The 15,242-nt window shown below is 39.5% G+C and overlaps 1 protein-coding gene across 1 annotated transcript in view; it reads left to right on the forward strand.

The window, feature by feature from the left end:
* The window catches only part of LOC147206066 (voltage-dependent calcium channel subunit alpha-2/delta-1), a 77,791-nt gene that overhangs the window by 18,997 nt on the left and 43,552 nt on the right, over positions 1-15,242 (forward strand). Inside the window, exons 4-6 of the mRNA XM_086108882.1 lie at positions 5,855-5,914; positions 6,894-6,929; positions 8,528-8,657. Of these exons, the coding sequence (XP_085965008.1) occupies positions 5,855-5,914; positions 6,894-6,929; positions 8,528-8,657 (226 nt within the window). The remainder of the gene's footprint in view (positions 1-5,854; positions 5,915-6,893; positions 6,930-8,527; positions 8,658-15,242) is intronic.

Below are 15,242 nucleotides of genomic sequence, written 5' to 3' on the forward strand. Positions count from 1 at the left end.
TATGTGCTCGTCTTTCTTCAACATGTCTTGTGGGAATTTTGCAAGAATTGGTACAAAGAGTTAAGCACTGCATAAAACATGAGAACCCAACTATGTTCCAGCAGTACACGCCGGAAAAGACGAGTTTCCCTCAGAATGCTTAAGTATGACATCGATTCAAAGTATTTTAAGAATATATTCATTACTATCATGATAATTCATTTGGGGGTTTTTTTGTGTGTGTGTCTGAAATCGGACTAAATTTCCATAGGAACAGGATTTAGTGATGCCCAGGGAGCTGCCCATGGGAGAAAAAAAATATATTTTCAGTTTGCTACTCTAACTCTGTAATAGGGGAATATGTATGCTGCATTAAAAACAAACAAACAAACAAATAAACAAAAACAACTCGCAATTTCAAGACTACGATGTGAAAAAATAGGCAGTAAAGCAATGGCCGTAAAGTTGGTGTAATCGGTGTCGCTGACAAAACAAAAAGGTTGAGGAGATATTTTGATGAATACCGGTAATCAAGTTGCACTGTTTTACTCAAATTTAAAGGTGCTTTTTTATTTTTAAACCAGGTTTCCTACAGGCGATATCACACATACACATATTTCCTATTTTCAAAAATCACATTCAAGTGGCCAACCCTACATTAATAATCATTTTGACAAACTGTCACTTTTGGAAAATCTTGTCACATTTCGACTGGAAATTGAGCTTGTCAAGATCAGGTTTTGTGTGGCGACAAGCAATTGTTTCTATGGTCGTCAGCCACGTATATTTTGCATCTGTATTGGACAAGAGTGCCAAATATGCGACAAGCGTCCATTACGTACTTCCAAGCAGCCTCACATGCAGCATTGCGTGAGGCAAGTGTTCCTCTCAGCGACTGTAATCATCACATTAGACTTTCCAGTTGCAATGAATTTCTTTTGCTTGCTCTGCATGCTTCTTCTTCCGTGGCACTTTTCAAACAGCCATAGATTCAAATGAAGCCCTCATCCTCCTCCTCCATTAAAGCAGAGCTGGTGGCTTTTCCCTGGGTCTCCAGTGGTCAGCCTTGGTAACCGAGTGGACTCATTATAGTGTAGGAGCTGAGCCATCGACACTACAATCACAGAGGGGAAGTCTAATGAGCAGTTACAGAGAGATCGTGACAGCCGGCGAGTTCGGGACGCCCATTAACTCAATTGTTGCTCTGATGAAATTTGCTTTATTTCCTTGCGAGGGAGCGCCAATCAATTTGCGTAAATGACAACTTGCCGTAAATGTCTTTAGAATGGTGTGCTTTACTGTTATTACACAAATTAACAAGTTCTGCTCTTGTTGAGGAGCAGCCTCACCATGTCAGGAAGTGAGATTGGACTTTTCTCCAATATCTCTCTCTTGTATTGGATCGTTTCCTTTGGAACGTATTGAAGCTCGCATATGTGCTTTACAGGCTGTACGATGTCTTGGAAGAGTCAAAAACAGGTGTCGGCAACCATAAATTGTCTCAGAGCCATTTCGACTGTTTTCCAGACAAAAAAAAACCAAAACGTTAAATTTACGTGACCCCCACTGGCTAAAGAGTCCGCATGTCGCAAGGGTGAGTAGTTTCTCTAAAAATACTGTAATTAACTCTTTCAATGCCAGCCATTGAAAAGAAAACCTTTTGAGTGCCAGACAATTTCAACAAACGTGTATGTGTGTGTGTGTGTGTGTGTAGCATTGTGAGGAATATGAATTATTGCGATTCAGTATCTGCAGTAATATTAGTTATTTTTTTCATGGCGGATGAAAATGAAAAAAAGAGTATTGCTACAGGAGGAAACTGTGCTTGGTGGTTGCGCCTTCTCGGCAGCATGGGTATAACAGCACTGTTTTTGCCTGGGAGGAATGTCGGCGTCATTTGACTGTCGTTGCTGGACAGTCCCGGGGCGCTTGTGTCTTGCGCCTGTTATGGGCAGCATTTTTCACAGCCCCGCTTTGTTCAGCGGAGAGATCGGTGCTGTTGAACGGCCTGCGGCTGGATGGATGTAAGGCTTGAGGAGCCGACGATGAGAAGAAAGGAGCGTTGGCGCGGAGCGCCGATGCGGATGTGGAACTGGGAGTCGCGGCTTGGAATTGAAGTGGATTTACATGGGACAGGAGATGTGAGCCAATCTTTTTCGTCAATGGATGCTACAGCTTCGTGTTTGCTTTCAAAACTTAGCTTGTAGCAGACGTGTGCACATTTTCAGCATGGCGTCTCTGATCCTCTGGTGAAAGGACACTTTGATCCTCTCCTCTTTCATCTATTACTGCTTCAGACAACAAAGTGTATGCAGAAAAGTGGTGAAGATTGCACGACTGTCTGTGTCCTATGTGTTGTGTTGTGTTATTTTTGTTATTTTGACTTCAAAATGGCGTCGCGTGAGTGGCTGCCTTTCCAGCAGCTCCTATATTTTGTTGTTCTACTTCTTCCTTTCATAACTTTGCTGCTGTGAATCGGGAATTTCTCCATTGCGAGACTAATAAAGGTGTTCTTATTATTGAGTTCCGTCAGCTGTGAAATCCTTCGTTTTGTAATATGTAAGTTTGTATTTTACTGCCTCCTGGTGGTCAAGGCACACACCTAAGAAGGAGTACAAATGTAAGACTGGAACGGATTTGTGGCATATGCACTGATTTCATTTGGGAAGGATGATTTGAGATATGCTTGAGTTACAAAATGGTCACGGAACGAGTTAAGTTTGGAGATCGAGATATCATTTTTTTTTGTAGTTCCCCAAAACCTTGAAAAATTAATTGCTCTCCATATGATTTGGAACGGGGAGGTGGGTCTGTGATTGTGATTGGTTTTGGTTTTTAAATGCTTTTAAATGTACTTTTAACCATGTAAACTTAAAAATTGTGGTACCTGGTAGATGAAAAATTTCATATAAATAAAGCGGCCTAGACTTGCCTTGTTCATGTCAACCTTCTATGGAAAACATTTTTCAATCTGGTTCAAAATGCTAAAAATATCCAATACTGTATCACTCCTCTTACGCAAAATGAAATGCTAAAATTGAGTTTTTGTATGTATTCATTTAGAACCTCTGAAATGTCCACAACATTTCATCAAATTCAAGCTGTGTGTTGAACAAAGTCATACACAGAGAGTGATAGGCTCATTAGGCTAGCTTTTCTCTCTCTCTCTCTCTTTATTTCTCTCTCTCTCTCTTTCTCTCTCTCTCTCTCTCTGTCTTACTCACACACAAACTCGCACAAACACTCCTCTATATCTCCCAGAAGTCCTGTCATGATTTTTTAACAAGCATGTCAGTCTGCTCTCCACTGAGACGTGTGTGTGTGTGTGTATGTGTGTGTTTGTACAGATTTGTCTTTGCATTTGCACATATAGTTTGCTTCTATGCAGTGGCAGTAAGGTGAAAGATTGCCTGATTGTTTTGACTGCAACATAGAAATTAGAAGCTCATGTGACAAAATAATCATATGATTATATCACATATTGGAATAAAAGGGTCAGGACCCTGCTTCAATTTCATATGTGTAGTGACTGAATGTAACATATTTTAGAAAAATCATATATATGAGTCAACTTCATAGCTGTGGATCCCTAGGCGTATTTTTTTTTTAACTTGGACTGTCTGTGCAGTGAATTATTGATGAGAAGGAATGAAGGAGATTTTGATACGATTATCCAGTTCCACCCTCCGTACATGGCCTATTTTATAAACCATCTGCACGCGTACAGAAATATTGGTGAATGTGCTCATCTAAAACATGCCCTGTAGTAGTTTCTGTCGATCTTCCTGGTGGAAAGCAACCAATATACAAGCTCTTTGTCAAACCTTTACATATTTTACAGTGTTTGGCCCTTATTTCGACCGATTTTTGGTGGAGGTTCTACAGATCCGAAAGCTAACCAATTTGATGAAAATGAAATGCGGGGCACATCTGAGCTGGTTGGAAGCAAATCACAGTTGTTGAAAAATATTTGAAAAACATGACAAAATAATGAATGATCAATATTTTGGTTGCTACTGCTTAACACTGTAAATTAAGAAACAGATCCACGTTTGAATATCAGTGAGCCCCTACTAATCGTGCAGGTGGATGCATTTCAATCTTACAGGTCAGATAGGGGTCCTTGTTAATTCACGCTCATAGAGGTTTTCTCATCTCATTTCCATGTTTTTCAACTTTTGCATAAACATAAAACATATTTCACATTTCTTTACCGTATAATTTCATATTTTATACATATTTTTCACCAACATATTGCTCATTTTACGCCAGGAGTAGGGTGCCCATGGGGAATTTTGGGAAAATATGTTTTCCCAAACAACTGGGGTATTTCCGGCCATCACGGCCAACAGCAGCCGTCCCCCTTCCCTGTCAATGATTCAATGATGATTTTAGCGTGTGACAGCCGCATCCCATCGATGAGTCTGTTTCTGGAGCATGACAGCCCGTCGGGGACAACTTTTCGGCGCATTACTGCTGCACGTATTCCCCGAGCCCCATCGCATTTCTGGGCTGAATTTAGGTCTCAGGATGTCCTTGGTTTTCACCAATGTCATTCCGTATCATTCCCTATCATTCCATTTCAGTCCATGTTTCCACATTTTTTTTCTTTCAACATTCATATGCAATTTCTCCAGAAATCGTACAGTATCGCCCGTTTGCTTTATTGTTGTGTTTTGTTAAATAATTGCACTAGTTTGCATGCAGTTTAATTTTAATCTCATTAAAAATAAAATGTGTTCGGCCTCATCACTCGCTTTCCTTAAAGAATGGTACACATTTTGCAAATTTAGCCATGGTGTGTAAACCGAAGAGCGCAAGTGTACTATTGTCTATTGTCAGCATTCAGTTTGTCAAAAGAATGTGCTGTACTTTGGTAAAATCTACCAATAAGTACACTTTAAAGAGTCTGCTCAACATTCTTTCAATACTTGATTGTGACTGATGTCAATCTGTTGTAGTTTGGTGTAAAATGCTCATATTTTGTGGATTGGTTGGGCCAGCAGTGTGCCTTGTCATCCCCCCGCCCCACTCCTCAACCGGCCGTCTGTCTTTGTATCAGTCACTGAAGCGTGAAGTTGTTTGGAAGGATTTGACAAACACAAGCCATGTGCTGTGTTGGAATCACAAAGGACTGATGATGGAAATGATACCTTTGGAAACAAGATATAAGGATTTGCTCAGCAATAGTGTATTTTTGTCATTCTCAAACCTCACGCTCACACTTAATATTTTTACAAAAATCACCAAGGAAAACAGCGGATTGTGAGTGTGAATTCTTGTTTGGCTCCATGTTCCCTCTAATTGGCTGGCTACCAGTTCGTTGCGTACCCTGCTTCTCGCCCTTAGTCAGCTGGGATAGGCTTCACCTCACCTGAGACCCCAAGTGAGAGTAAGCAGTATAGAAAATAGACGGAAAACAAGAGTGGCACTCCCAGCCATTATTTACCAGCGTCCTCCCTGAGTGACAAACGCTCAGACACTAATTCACTCGCCTTTGACGTGATTCGGCGACATGCCATTTCGTCGGCTGCGACACACACGCACACACTGACAGAAGCGCACATTCACAGAGACACACACACACACACACACACACACACACACGCAAAAGCAGTAAAACCATTTCATTCTGACATTATCATGCAATGCGACATGGCCTTTTGCCTCACAGTGCTGTAAGACCTTGATAGCCCGGACGGTTTGAGCTGTGTGAGGGAGGGATGGTAGTAGTATACTGTGTATCTACAGTATGTCTGCAGCTTTTTGTGCACATAGCCAATAATTACACAGACCAATGACTGAGTGGATGTCGCATAGTTCCACAACTAACATCCTTGTTATCCTTCATTCCCCACCCTACCTTCTTCTCTAGAAACTGGCTACAGCTGCCGAGAAGTTCCAGATGAAACATCAGTGGAAAGATGAGTATGAGGTGAGTAAAAGGTGTTTTAGTTATTATTATTATTATTATTATTACCGGTATTATTATTTCTGCATGCATATAAATTGTGCAGAGATGTATGGCAATAATTACACAAGTTCAGGCATTTCAATAACAACAACAAAAAAAAAAGGCAATAAGAATCAGCCACAACATCAACAAGACATGCTTCATTTAAATGTAAAACATTTCAAGGCCATTCAGGCTTTAATGTCTTCAAAGCATAATGAACGTTTATTTCCAGAAGGCATCTTTCATTAATTTTAACATAAATACAACTGGCATCAGCATAGGAAATCCCAGGCTTGAAGATAAAACCTAGGGACAGCGCAGTGGCCTTATAATTGAACCCTGTGGAACTTTATAAAACAGTGGTCTTGTTTTAAAGACTATCCGTGAAGTAATCAGTGAAGCAGAATAGATACTGCAAATTTACAGAATATGGAGAAGGGGTGGGATTCAAGTCTTGGAGTCTGGAGGTCTTCCCACTAATTTTTCAACTCAAGTGTTTCATTATGCATTGTTGATTGAACATTTATTTTACCCATTCAGTTTAATTTGTGTTTTCAAGTTCAAAAACAGCCATTCAAAGAAACAAGTCTCATTTCAAAAGAAATGCACACACCTCAAAAGAAAGCACCCCCCCCCCCCCACACACACACACATTCCTGCACTTGTTGGCACAGTGAGGACCAAGTAAAAAAGGCCTACACACACACACACATACACATTGGTGAATGTACTAATACATGTGTCTATTTCATCATCTCCGTTTCTTTAATATGGCTGCCTGAGTGAATGTCATTCGCAGTGATTGCAGCCCTGTCAGGAAATATTGCACATCATGACATATTAGAACTCCCATTCGGAGCGCCATCACATCTGTGTGGAACTTTGAACACTAACTAAAGCCATTATTTTGTTCTCGTCAAATTAGTGTGACTTTTGTTCCTCATGTGCTTGTTTACAGGATGATGAAATTGCATACTACAATTCCAAGGACAATGTAAGTGTTCTTTGTCCCTCAACCAACACTGAAAGCGGACTAAAGTTTTGGGACACACTCTCCTGGGAAGACCTTCTACAAAATGTTAGATTGTGTTTACGGGAATTTGTACTCTGCTCAAATGATCAAAGAAAACGTGATTCATTACATCTGTAAATTAGTGCCAGGAAAAACAGATACCATTTTAAATATATCAGGTTTATATTATAAATACAAAAGCATTATCATTTGCAGTCACATATTGTATATCATCCGATCCCCCCCAAAAAAAATGCCAAACACCACCCCCAAATCATATTAATTGCCAATTTAATACACAAAATACAGTATTTTATTTCATTGCACTCATGCTGACTCCTCGACCAGACCAAAAGTCTCTCTTGCTTTATAAAAGCAGACAACTGTTACATCATCTTCCCGAACTCTTTTACAAAGCTGTTAGAACCATGAGCAATGCAAGAAATTAAACAAGTAGTTGATTAGTAATAGACGGATATGAATCTGCACTCACTCAACTCAGTGACTGACCGGTTATTTCATACAATCCATTTTTAATAAAAGCAACTAAATCGATTATCTCTAACTTATCCATTTTCGCTCATTACTGTCATAAAAACACCTATACATTAAATCTTGAGGTGACGTAATGCCGCACAGCTCCCGCAGTGAGGGAAGAGGAAGCATTTTACAACAGTATGTAGACAGTTGTGCAGTTGAGTTAATAGATTAATTTTCAAACTACTCTCAGCACTTTGAAATGTTCAACAATACCTAAAAGTAACAGCCGATGTGGGCACATGTGCGCAGACGAATACGATTAAAAAAAAAAAAAAAAAATTGGGACATATGAGGTTTCTTCCCGAGAGCAATCATTGTTTGCTTGACATCCAAGGCAATGTTGATAAAAATCTTCACACAATCGCTCGTACTGTGCTAACATTTGCATCATTGGCAGAGCAGTGCGAAAAAAAAAAAAGGATAAATATGGTGTTCATAAAGAACATTAGAGATTCAAAGAGACATTCAATAAGGAAAAAAAAATACATCCACGTTGATCAATGAATCGGTAAAAGTGTGACTTTCGTCACCCAAGTAAGTCGGATGTGCACCAGTCGAGATGTTGACCTCCCTTTCACATTTGCATCCTCCATCTCACTCCCATCTTGTACCGCTTTGCTTTCATGTATTGTCGTCTCCTTCAAGGCTTTCTTCTTTCCTTCCTTTCCTTTTGTTGCCTCTAATTCATCGCTCCTCCCGCCCCCGCAGCCTTTCTATTTTACAGGTGAAGAGGTTCCTGCCATGGTTCCCCTCTAATTGACAGATGAGATAGATGAGGAGGCTGTATTGTTGCTTTATTAGGAAGCAAGTGGTCACGCGCACTCCTCTTGCTCCCGCCCTCCCTCCTCCTCCTCCGCCGTCCTCCACATCTCAATGCATGTTTCTTTGCATATTGTCATGCCTGTCCTACGGCAATTTATGTAACACCATACCTTTTCCCCCCTCATCTCAAGCAAGGTGATAAACATACAAAGTATGCCAGGGTGATAAATTCAAATTCAAGTGATTATCCCATTATCTCTGATGTTTCTCTTCAATAGCTGGATTCAAACGAAACTGAGGGACGCAAATCCCGACTACGGCCCGACTTTAAGGAGGATCCGTCGTTTAGACGCCTCACGGATCACAGCCACACGGCCGTGCACATCCCCACCGATATCTATGATGGCTGTGAGTGCACACGTATACGCACACACACAGTAACCATGGTTACAGCTGACACACACAAAAACTGCATTCAAAGATGTTGCGGTTTGCGCTTTTGCCAAGTTTGCCTTTGGGCTTAATAGAGGACAATGATCCAAAGCAGAAGATGATGATGCTCACTTTTACATAAGTCGGTATTAATACTGGATGTTTATTATTTTTAGTTGAGGTCAGTCTCTGCTTTCTGTCGTGTCCCCGTGACTGACCGGCGACCAGTTCAGAGTGTGAACATGGGGTATGTTTTCCCCATGCTTGTGTGGGTTTTCTCTATGAACGAATATGGATTATACCACAGAGAAACATTTATACTGTAGCAAGGTTTTGTGATGTGGAGGCAAACGGGTGCACACAAATTCAGAGCTTCAGGAGACATTGTTAAGGGGGAAAAAATGATTTATTCACAATATAAAAAAAAAAACAACAAACAAAGTAGGTGGGATTATAAAAGTACTAATTCCCTCACAAAATGCTAGGTTCAAAGTAACAAAGAAACTCAGGGAATAAATCACAGGAAACACAACATTGGTTGATCAGCATGACTAAAAACAACGACCCAACACAGATTGTTGGAAACCAGGGCTGACGAGAACAGGAAATGAAAATCTAAAAATTAGACATTGTGACATAATATGGAAAAAAAGTCAACAAAAACACAAATCATGACATGTTTCAGATTTTATAAAATAAAAAATAAATACAGTACACGATGTATATAGTTATAAGGATAACAGAGAGCTGAGTTTGCAGAAATTGTAAGACAAATTTGTTTCAAGTATAAAATGGTGAGTTTAATTCCACAATTTCATCACAATGACCCCAAAAAATCAACAAGACTCACAATTCTATCTCAAGGGAAAAAAGATTGCATTCAATAATTCAACACAATAAGTGCACCGATCTTTCATAGGGACACTTCAATGGTTTCAGTACCTTTCCGCCATTGAGTATTCTCTCAGTTGAGCTATGTTGGTCATATCACCTGTTATGAACACTATTTAAATGTTTAATAACTCACTGGCTGTGGGAAGGCTCCAGTACTTTTGTTTATTCTCTCTTTTATTTCTTTCCACTGCAGAGTGCTTTTTTTCTCTTTTTTTTTAATTTCTCCTCCCCATCCATTCTAAGTTTGTTCGTGTAACAGGGTTACCCAAAACAAGCGTCAATATTTTCGCCAAAGCTAAAACAACAGCAAAAATAAAACTTGCACACGTCAGAAACATGCGTGTATCACCGTGCATGACATTATTAAATCGTTACCACGTGTCAGTGATCAAGGTCAGGTGACCTGAGATCCTAATCAATACATTGCACATTTGAAAATGGATGGAGGGTTCTCTTTGTGCATGATAGCATTTTCAAATCAAACTGTTAATTACAAGCTTCAAGGCTTGTTTTTTTTTTTTTTTTGCTGCTTGGCTCCTGTTTGTCTCCTTTATTTGCCAAGGAATTTTAAATGAATGCATTTGCTTTGTTGGCCTTTTATCAGCATAGTTCACTGTTAATGGATGAATTCTAGTCCTGGCTTTGGTTTTAATTACTTTAAAGGCAACTGCATCTAATTCTAAGAACATTTTGGAACGGTTTTGATGGAAATCCTACATTAGCAATAAACAAATGTCTAATGAAGTGCATTTCAAATCTGGGGTGGCTGCAATTTTTTGGGGAAAAATATAATAATACATGACTTGACTGCTTGTGCGGCTCATTACATGATTATGCAAAATGTTCTGGATTTTAAAAAAATTACAATGAAGCAACAAAACCAAAAGTGAATCGGTTTCATGCATTTTAAAAATTGCAGAAAATGCCAACTGTATTTGTACATTTATTAACTGTATGGGCAACAGGAAAGGGAGTTCCACTTAAAATTCAGAAAAAAGTGAATGTACATTTTCTTCTAATTTGACACACAGAAATCGGCCAGGATATGAGTTGAGGCTTCACAATAGAGAACAATGTAATCTCTCCACTCTGAAATGTTGTTCCAAGCTGCGATGAGGCGCTCTAAAGCAGTCACACTAGCCCAAAGCCTCGGTTCACACATTGGCTCTCAAATTGAATTTTAACCCTTTCGAGCACCAAAATGATAACCTGTAACCTGATAACATGATAAACTGTCCACTGTACTAACTGTTGTCCCTGAAAGGGTTAAAATCAAACTATTTTCCCCCTTCTTGCTAAGTCCACCTTTGTCTGGGTGCCACGCCAATGAACTGTCTGCAGGAAAGATTTTTGGTTGTAGGCATAGCTCACCGCATGTCGCAATTGCGCTGTATAACCAAATAAATGAGTATATATAAATGCGTCATGTTTTAACCAGGTAGAAAACTTCAGGATAATAGAATTGAATAAAGTGCTCAACGCTTTCTTTCGACAGTTGAATATTATATAATTCTCGGTCTCACTCTGTCTTGGTTAAAGGACATGTAAATAGTGTGTTTCCTAAATGGTACCAGCTGAGGTTTTGCCAACCAGAATAACGTCATGGTGAAAAAGATCTATTGTGAGAACATTTGACATTTGAGTCATGTCCTCACAGTTGAACAGCACTCAGCTGGGGAGTGTCAGCAGCAAACTTGAGAGCTTTGCATGATTGGTCAGGAAACTCACTTTTCCCAGCGTGAGACCTTAAAGCAGGGTGACCCAAAAAGATGCGTACCCATGAAAATTTCAATTGTGAGTTTGATTAAAAAGCTATTTATTTCAAATTACAACCACACATTATTCAGTTTATGGAAGACCATTCACCAGAGTTTCAGCTATTTCTGTCAATTTTTAGTCAATTTATGGCTTTCCCAAGATGTGTCCTAGGGCTGCGTTCTATTGAGTCCCTCACTGCAGCAATGTTTTCTTCTGTCCTTGCACTCTTTTTCCTGCCTGGATAAGTTCCCCCTGTGGCTTTAGAACATAAGTTCACTACAGTCCCATGCTCTCTGAACTTCGTAACCCAACTAACAATCGTTGATTTTGGTGGAAAGTTGCGACAATGGAAACGTTTTCGAAACTGAATCTGTGCACTCTGGTATGATTTTGTTGCAAAATAGATCTCCAGGGAGAATATCTTCTGCTGATTTCTCCAAGACATTTTTGGGGCAACTATAGCTAAAAACGATCATCCATAGGTTCACCTTTCACGTCCTGCAACAGAAAAGACATTCATTAAAAAATGGATTTTTTATCGAATAAAATATGGGTACGCATCTTTTTGGGTCACCCTTTGTATGTGACAGTGACTATGTGGCGCAGTGAATTACAGCATTCATGAATCAGAAATTTGTGAAATGTGATGCGTCAGCATTCCACAAAGGAAGGGGGCGGTGGAAGGGGTTAAAGTCCTGCTGCGGGCCCGTCTGGCCCCCAAGGTTAGACCGCTGACCTTTTGTTGGGCTCCACGCTTTAGAGGAAATAATGGAACCTGTCTTGACTTTTTCTTCTTTTGCCGTTCCTTTTTTTCTGTATTTGGCTGTGTGTCAGATGTGTGGCACCTGAATGTGGTGTAGTACTGCTGAGTCGGATCTCAACGTTTCTTGGCTGTCGCCGACAACTCGGACGGACTAGAAAACAATAAAAATTGCAATTTTTGGAAAACAAATTCATATTTTTTATTGTAACAAAACTCTCAACCGCATTTGTGAATAAATAAAAGGAAATGATTCTTATTTGCTGAACAAATACTATTAAAAATAGACATTTTTTTTAAAAATATAAATGCAAACATAACTTAACCAGTTATTTCACTCTCCTAATTGGAACATTAACTGAAACCAATTTTCCTTTCCCACCCTTATAGGGACACTTGATGGGGTGAAACATCTGCCTTTGAAAAATGGGTCTCTGTTAAAATGACCTCAGCACTAAAATTCAGCCCCCTGAAAACCTCAGCAGTGCTTTAATGTGTTTTTTATGACTCTGTTCCGCATACCTTAATAATGCCCATATTTTATGGGTGTGGCCTGTTTTTTTTTTGTTTTTGTTTTTGTTGATTTCATATCAGCCTGTCAACATCATTAACAGAAGGAAGCAAGCATTGTAATTTTGTTTCCTGGCTTGTTTTGTCACATTCTGTGAAAATATAAAAGCGATCGACACAATCTAATGTTGATGCATCTATAGTCTGAGCCGCTTATCTCCATTTGTCTTCATAAAGGTTGTAGGCATGCTGGAGCCTATCCCAGCTGTCTTCAGGCCACAGGCAGAGGGCACCCTGAACTGGTTGCCAGCCAATCGCAAGGCACACGTAGACAAACAAGCATTCATGCTCACAATGACACACCGGGACAATTTTGAGCGTTCAATCAACCTACCGTGCATGTTTTTGTAATGTGGGAGGAAACCAGAGAGAAAACCCACACGGTATTTCCATGTGTGTAAAACTCAATTTTCTTGAAGATTCTGCCTTTAGCTGACCTGAAGCAATCCTCGAGATGTGGCGTTTGTCACTCGCGATGAAGACAGATTGGAGATACACATCAGTCTGCGAGCCAGCCACAGACTTGGCGTATTTTTTTTACAGCCAACAACCAGCTTCACCGCAGAACATATTTTTCAGAGGGAAGGGGAAAAGAAGACATTTGTACACTGTTGAGGTTTCAATTGGCCCAATTTGATCTCCACCCCATAAATGTTCCAGGAATAGCCTTTACTCAGTCAGGGGGTGAAATTGGATTTTCTGGGTAAAATGGGAGGCGGAGTCATGAAATCACCCTTCAGCCTCCCCATCAACAGATCCACCCCCTGTGGGCACTGGCCTGCCGTAAGACTGGAAATACAGCAGATGATGGACACATCAAAATGTCCTATCTATTTGGCAAATTGAGGGAAAAAGAGGGAGTGTGGAGTGAAGCATAATTGTTTTGTATTCAACACTAGATGTGATAAATCTCCAGTAGGATTTATTTATTTTAAACATTTCTCAATAGAAGAAAATTGACTTTGCTCTCATAACAAAATGTTAGATCATTTTCAAGCCCATTATATGAATTGGAGGAGTGTGGGGACCGTAAATCAGTTCCACATAAAATGATATACCCAAAATATGATAGAAAGAGCGGTTCTGAAGGTTGTTGTTCTTTCCACAATGTCCCATATCATAAAAGGCATGTCTTGAGGACCTGTTGTGGTGTGGGCACCACAAATTGGGAACCCCATAACATGAATGTAGTAGTTATTTTGAAGCAGATTTTTAATTTAATTTATTCAGTTATTTATTTTTGCAATGGCACAGACTCTTCACACAGGTTTGCTGCCAGTGTGTGTTGGCTAACTAGGATTTTATGGGGATTTTTTTTTCACTTTTTCATATTTCGGGGACCTCTCATGCGTTGGGGACCATAAATCAGCTTCTTATAATAAATACAACCAAATATAATAGCAGAAGCCATTCTACATTCTAAAATATTACATTTTTTAATTATGGCATACCGCATTCAAACCTGTTTTCCATAACATTGGGAAGAGAAATTCACTTGGAGTCCTTATATGGTTTGGTGACCACGAATCGGGCAAAACACTGAAATATGATTGCAGGAGCGACGCTAAAAGGTCATTTTTCCTCACAATGGGCCACATATCAAACATCTTTTAAGACAATCATCACTTATAGTGCGGGGACCAAAAAGGTGATCCCCAAAAGAAGCAATTTGGAAGCTAATTTGTTTTTATACATACACACAGAGAAATATTTGGGTGTCATGGTCACAGAGTTATGAACCACTTTTCAGGCGATCCCCAAAAATGGCATGTTTGTTCAACCATTAACATTAAAACGTCAAAGAGATCAAGCCATTTTCAACATGTTTGATTGGTCAATAATTTGTAAAAAAAAATAAATAAATAACACCCACAGTTGTGGACTGACCCGTAGTATAGATTTGTGAAAAAATGTGAAATTTACCAGGTTGTGTCATAGACGCCAGCGATTAATATTCTGGTTACAGTGTGCAGTGGTTTAGTCATCCTATTTATATTATTGTCACTTATGCTATGACTTAATCTATGGGTTCAATGCAGAATAAACGCCCTGCAATGGATTATCCTGACGACACGCAAAGCTATTTTATTCTATGGCTCCATTGTTAGTCGTAGCCTCGCGCAATTTGAACTTTTCTCATTATGCACCGCTGGCTATATTGCTATTTTATCTCACCCCATTTAGAATTCTGCACTTAATGAGGTAAATGCATAATGTGCACATTCGCACGCACACGCGCACACGCACACACACACACATGCGTATGTTTCAATTTAAAAACAATAAAATTGCCACTCTTGGCAAGGCGAGGCTTCATTAACTGCTGTCTCGAGAGGCATGCATGCAAATGGAAGTGTTTGCACATCAACGAGCCACGTCACAATCGATACAATGATTATCCATCTATTTCACTCTTGTACACTTATAGAAATTGAAAACTGAGAAGAAAAAAACCCCAACATTTTACTCTATAAAGTATGTTGTTTGTGCCAAAATTACATTTCAATTTACTGATATTGCATTATCCATTTATTTCCTTTATATGTGTAATTTGAGGACAAAGAGAAAAAAAAACGTTT

Source organism: Hippocampus guttulatus, chromosome 4 (assembly GCF_054856545.1).
Source record: "Hippocampus guttulatus isolate MCC_2025c chromosome 4, RoL_Hgut_1.0, whole genome shotgun sequence".
Lineage (NCBI taxonomy): Eukaryota > Metazoa > Chordata > Actinopteri > Syngnathiformes > Syngnathidae > Hippocampus > Hippocampus guttulatus.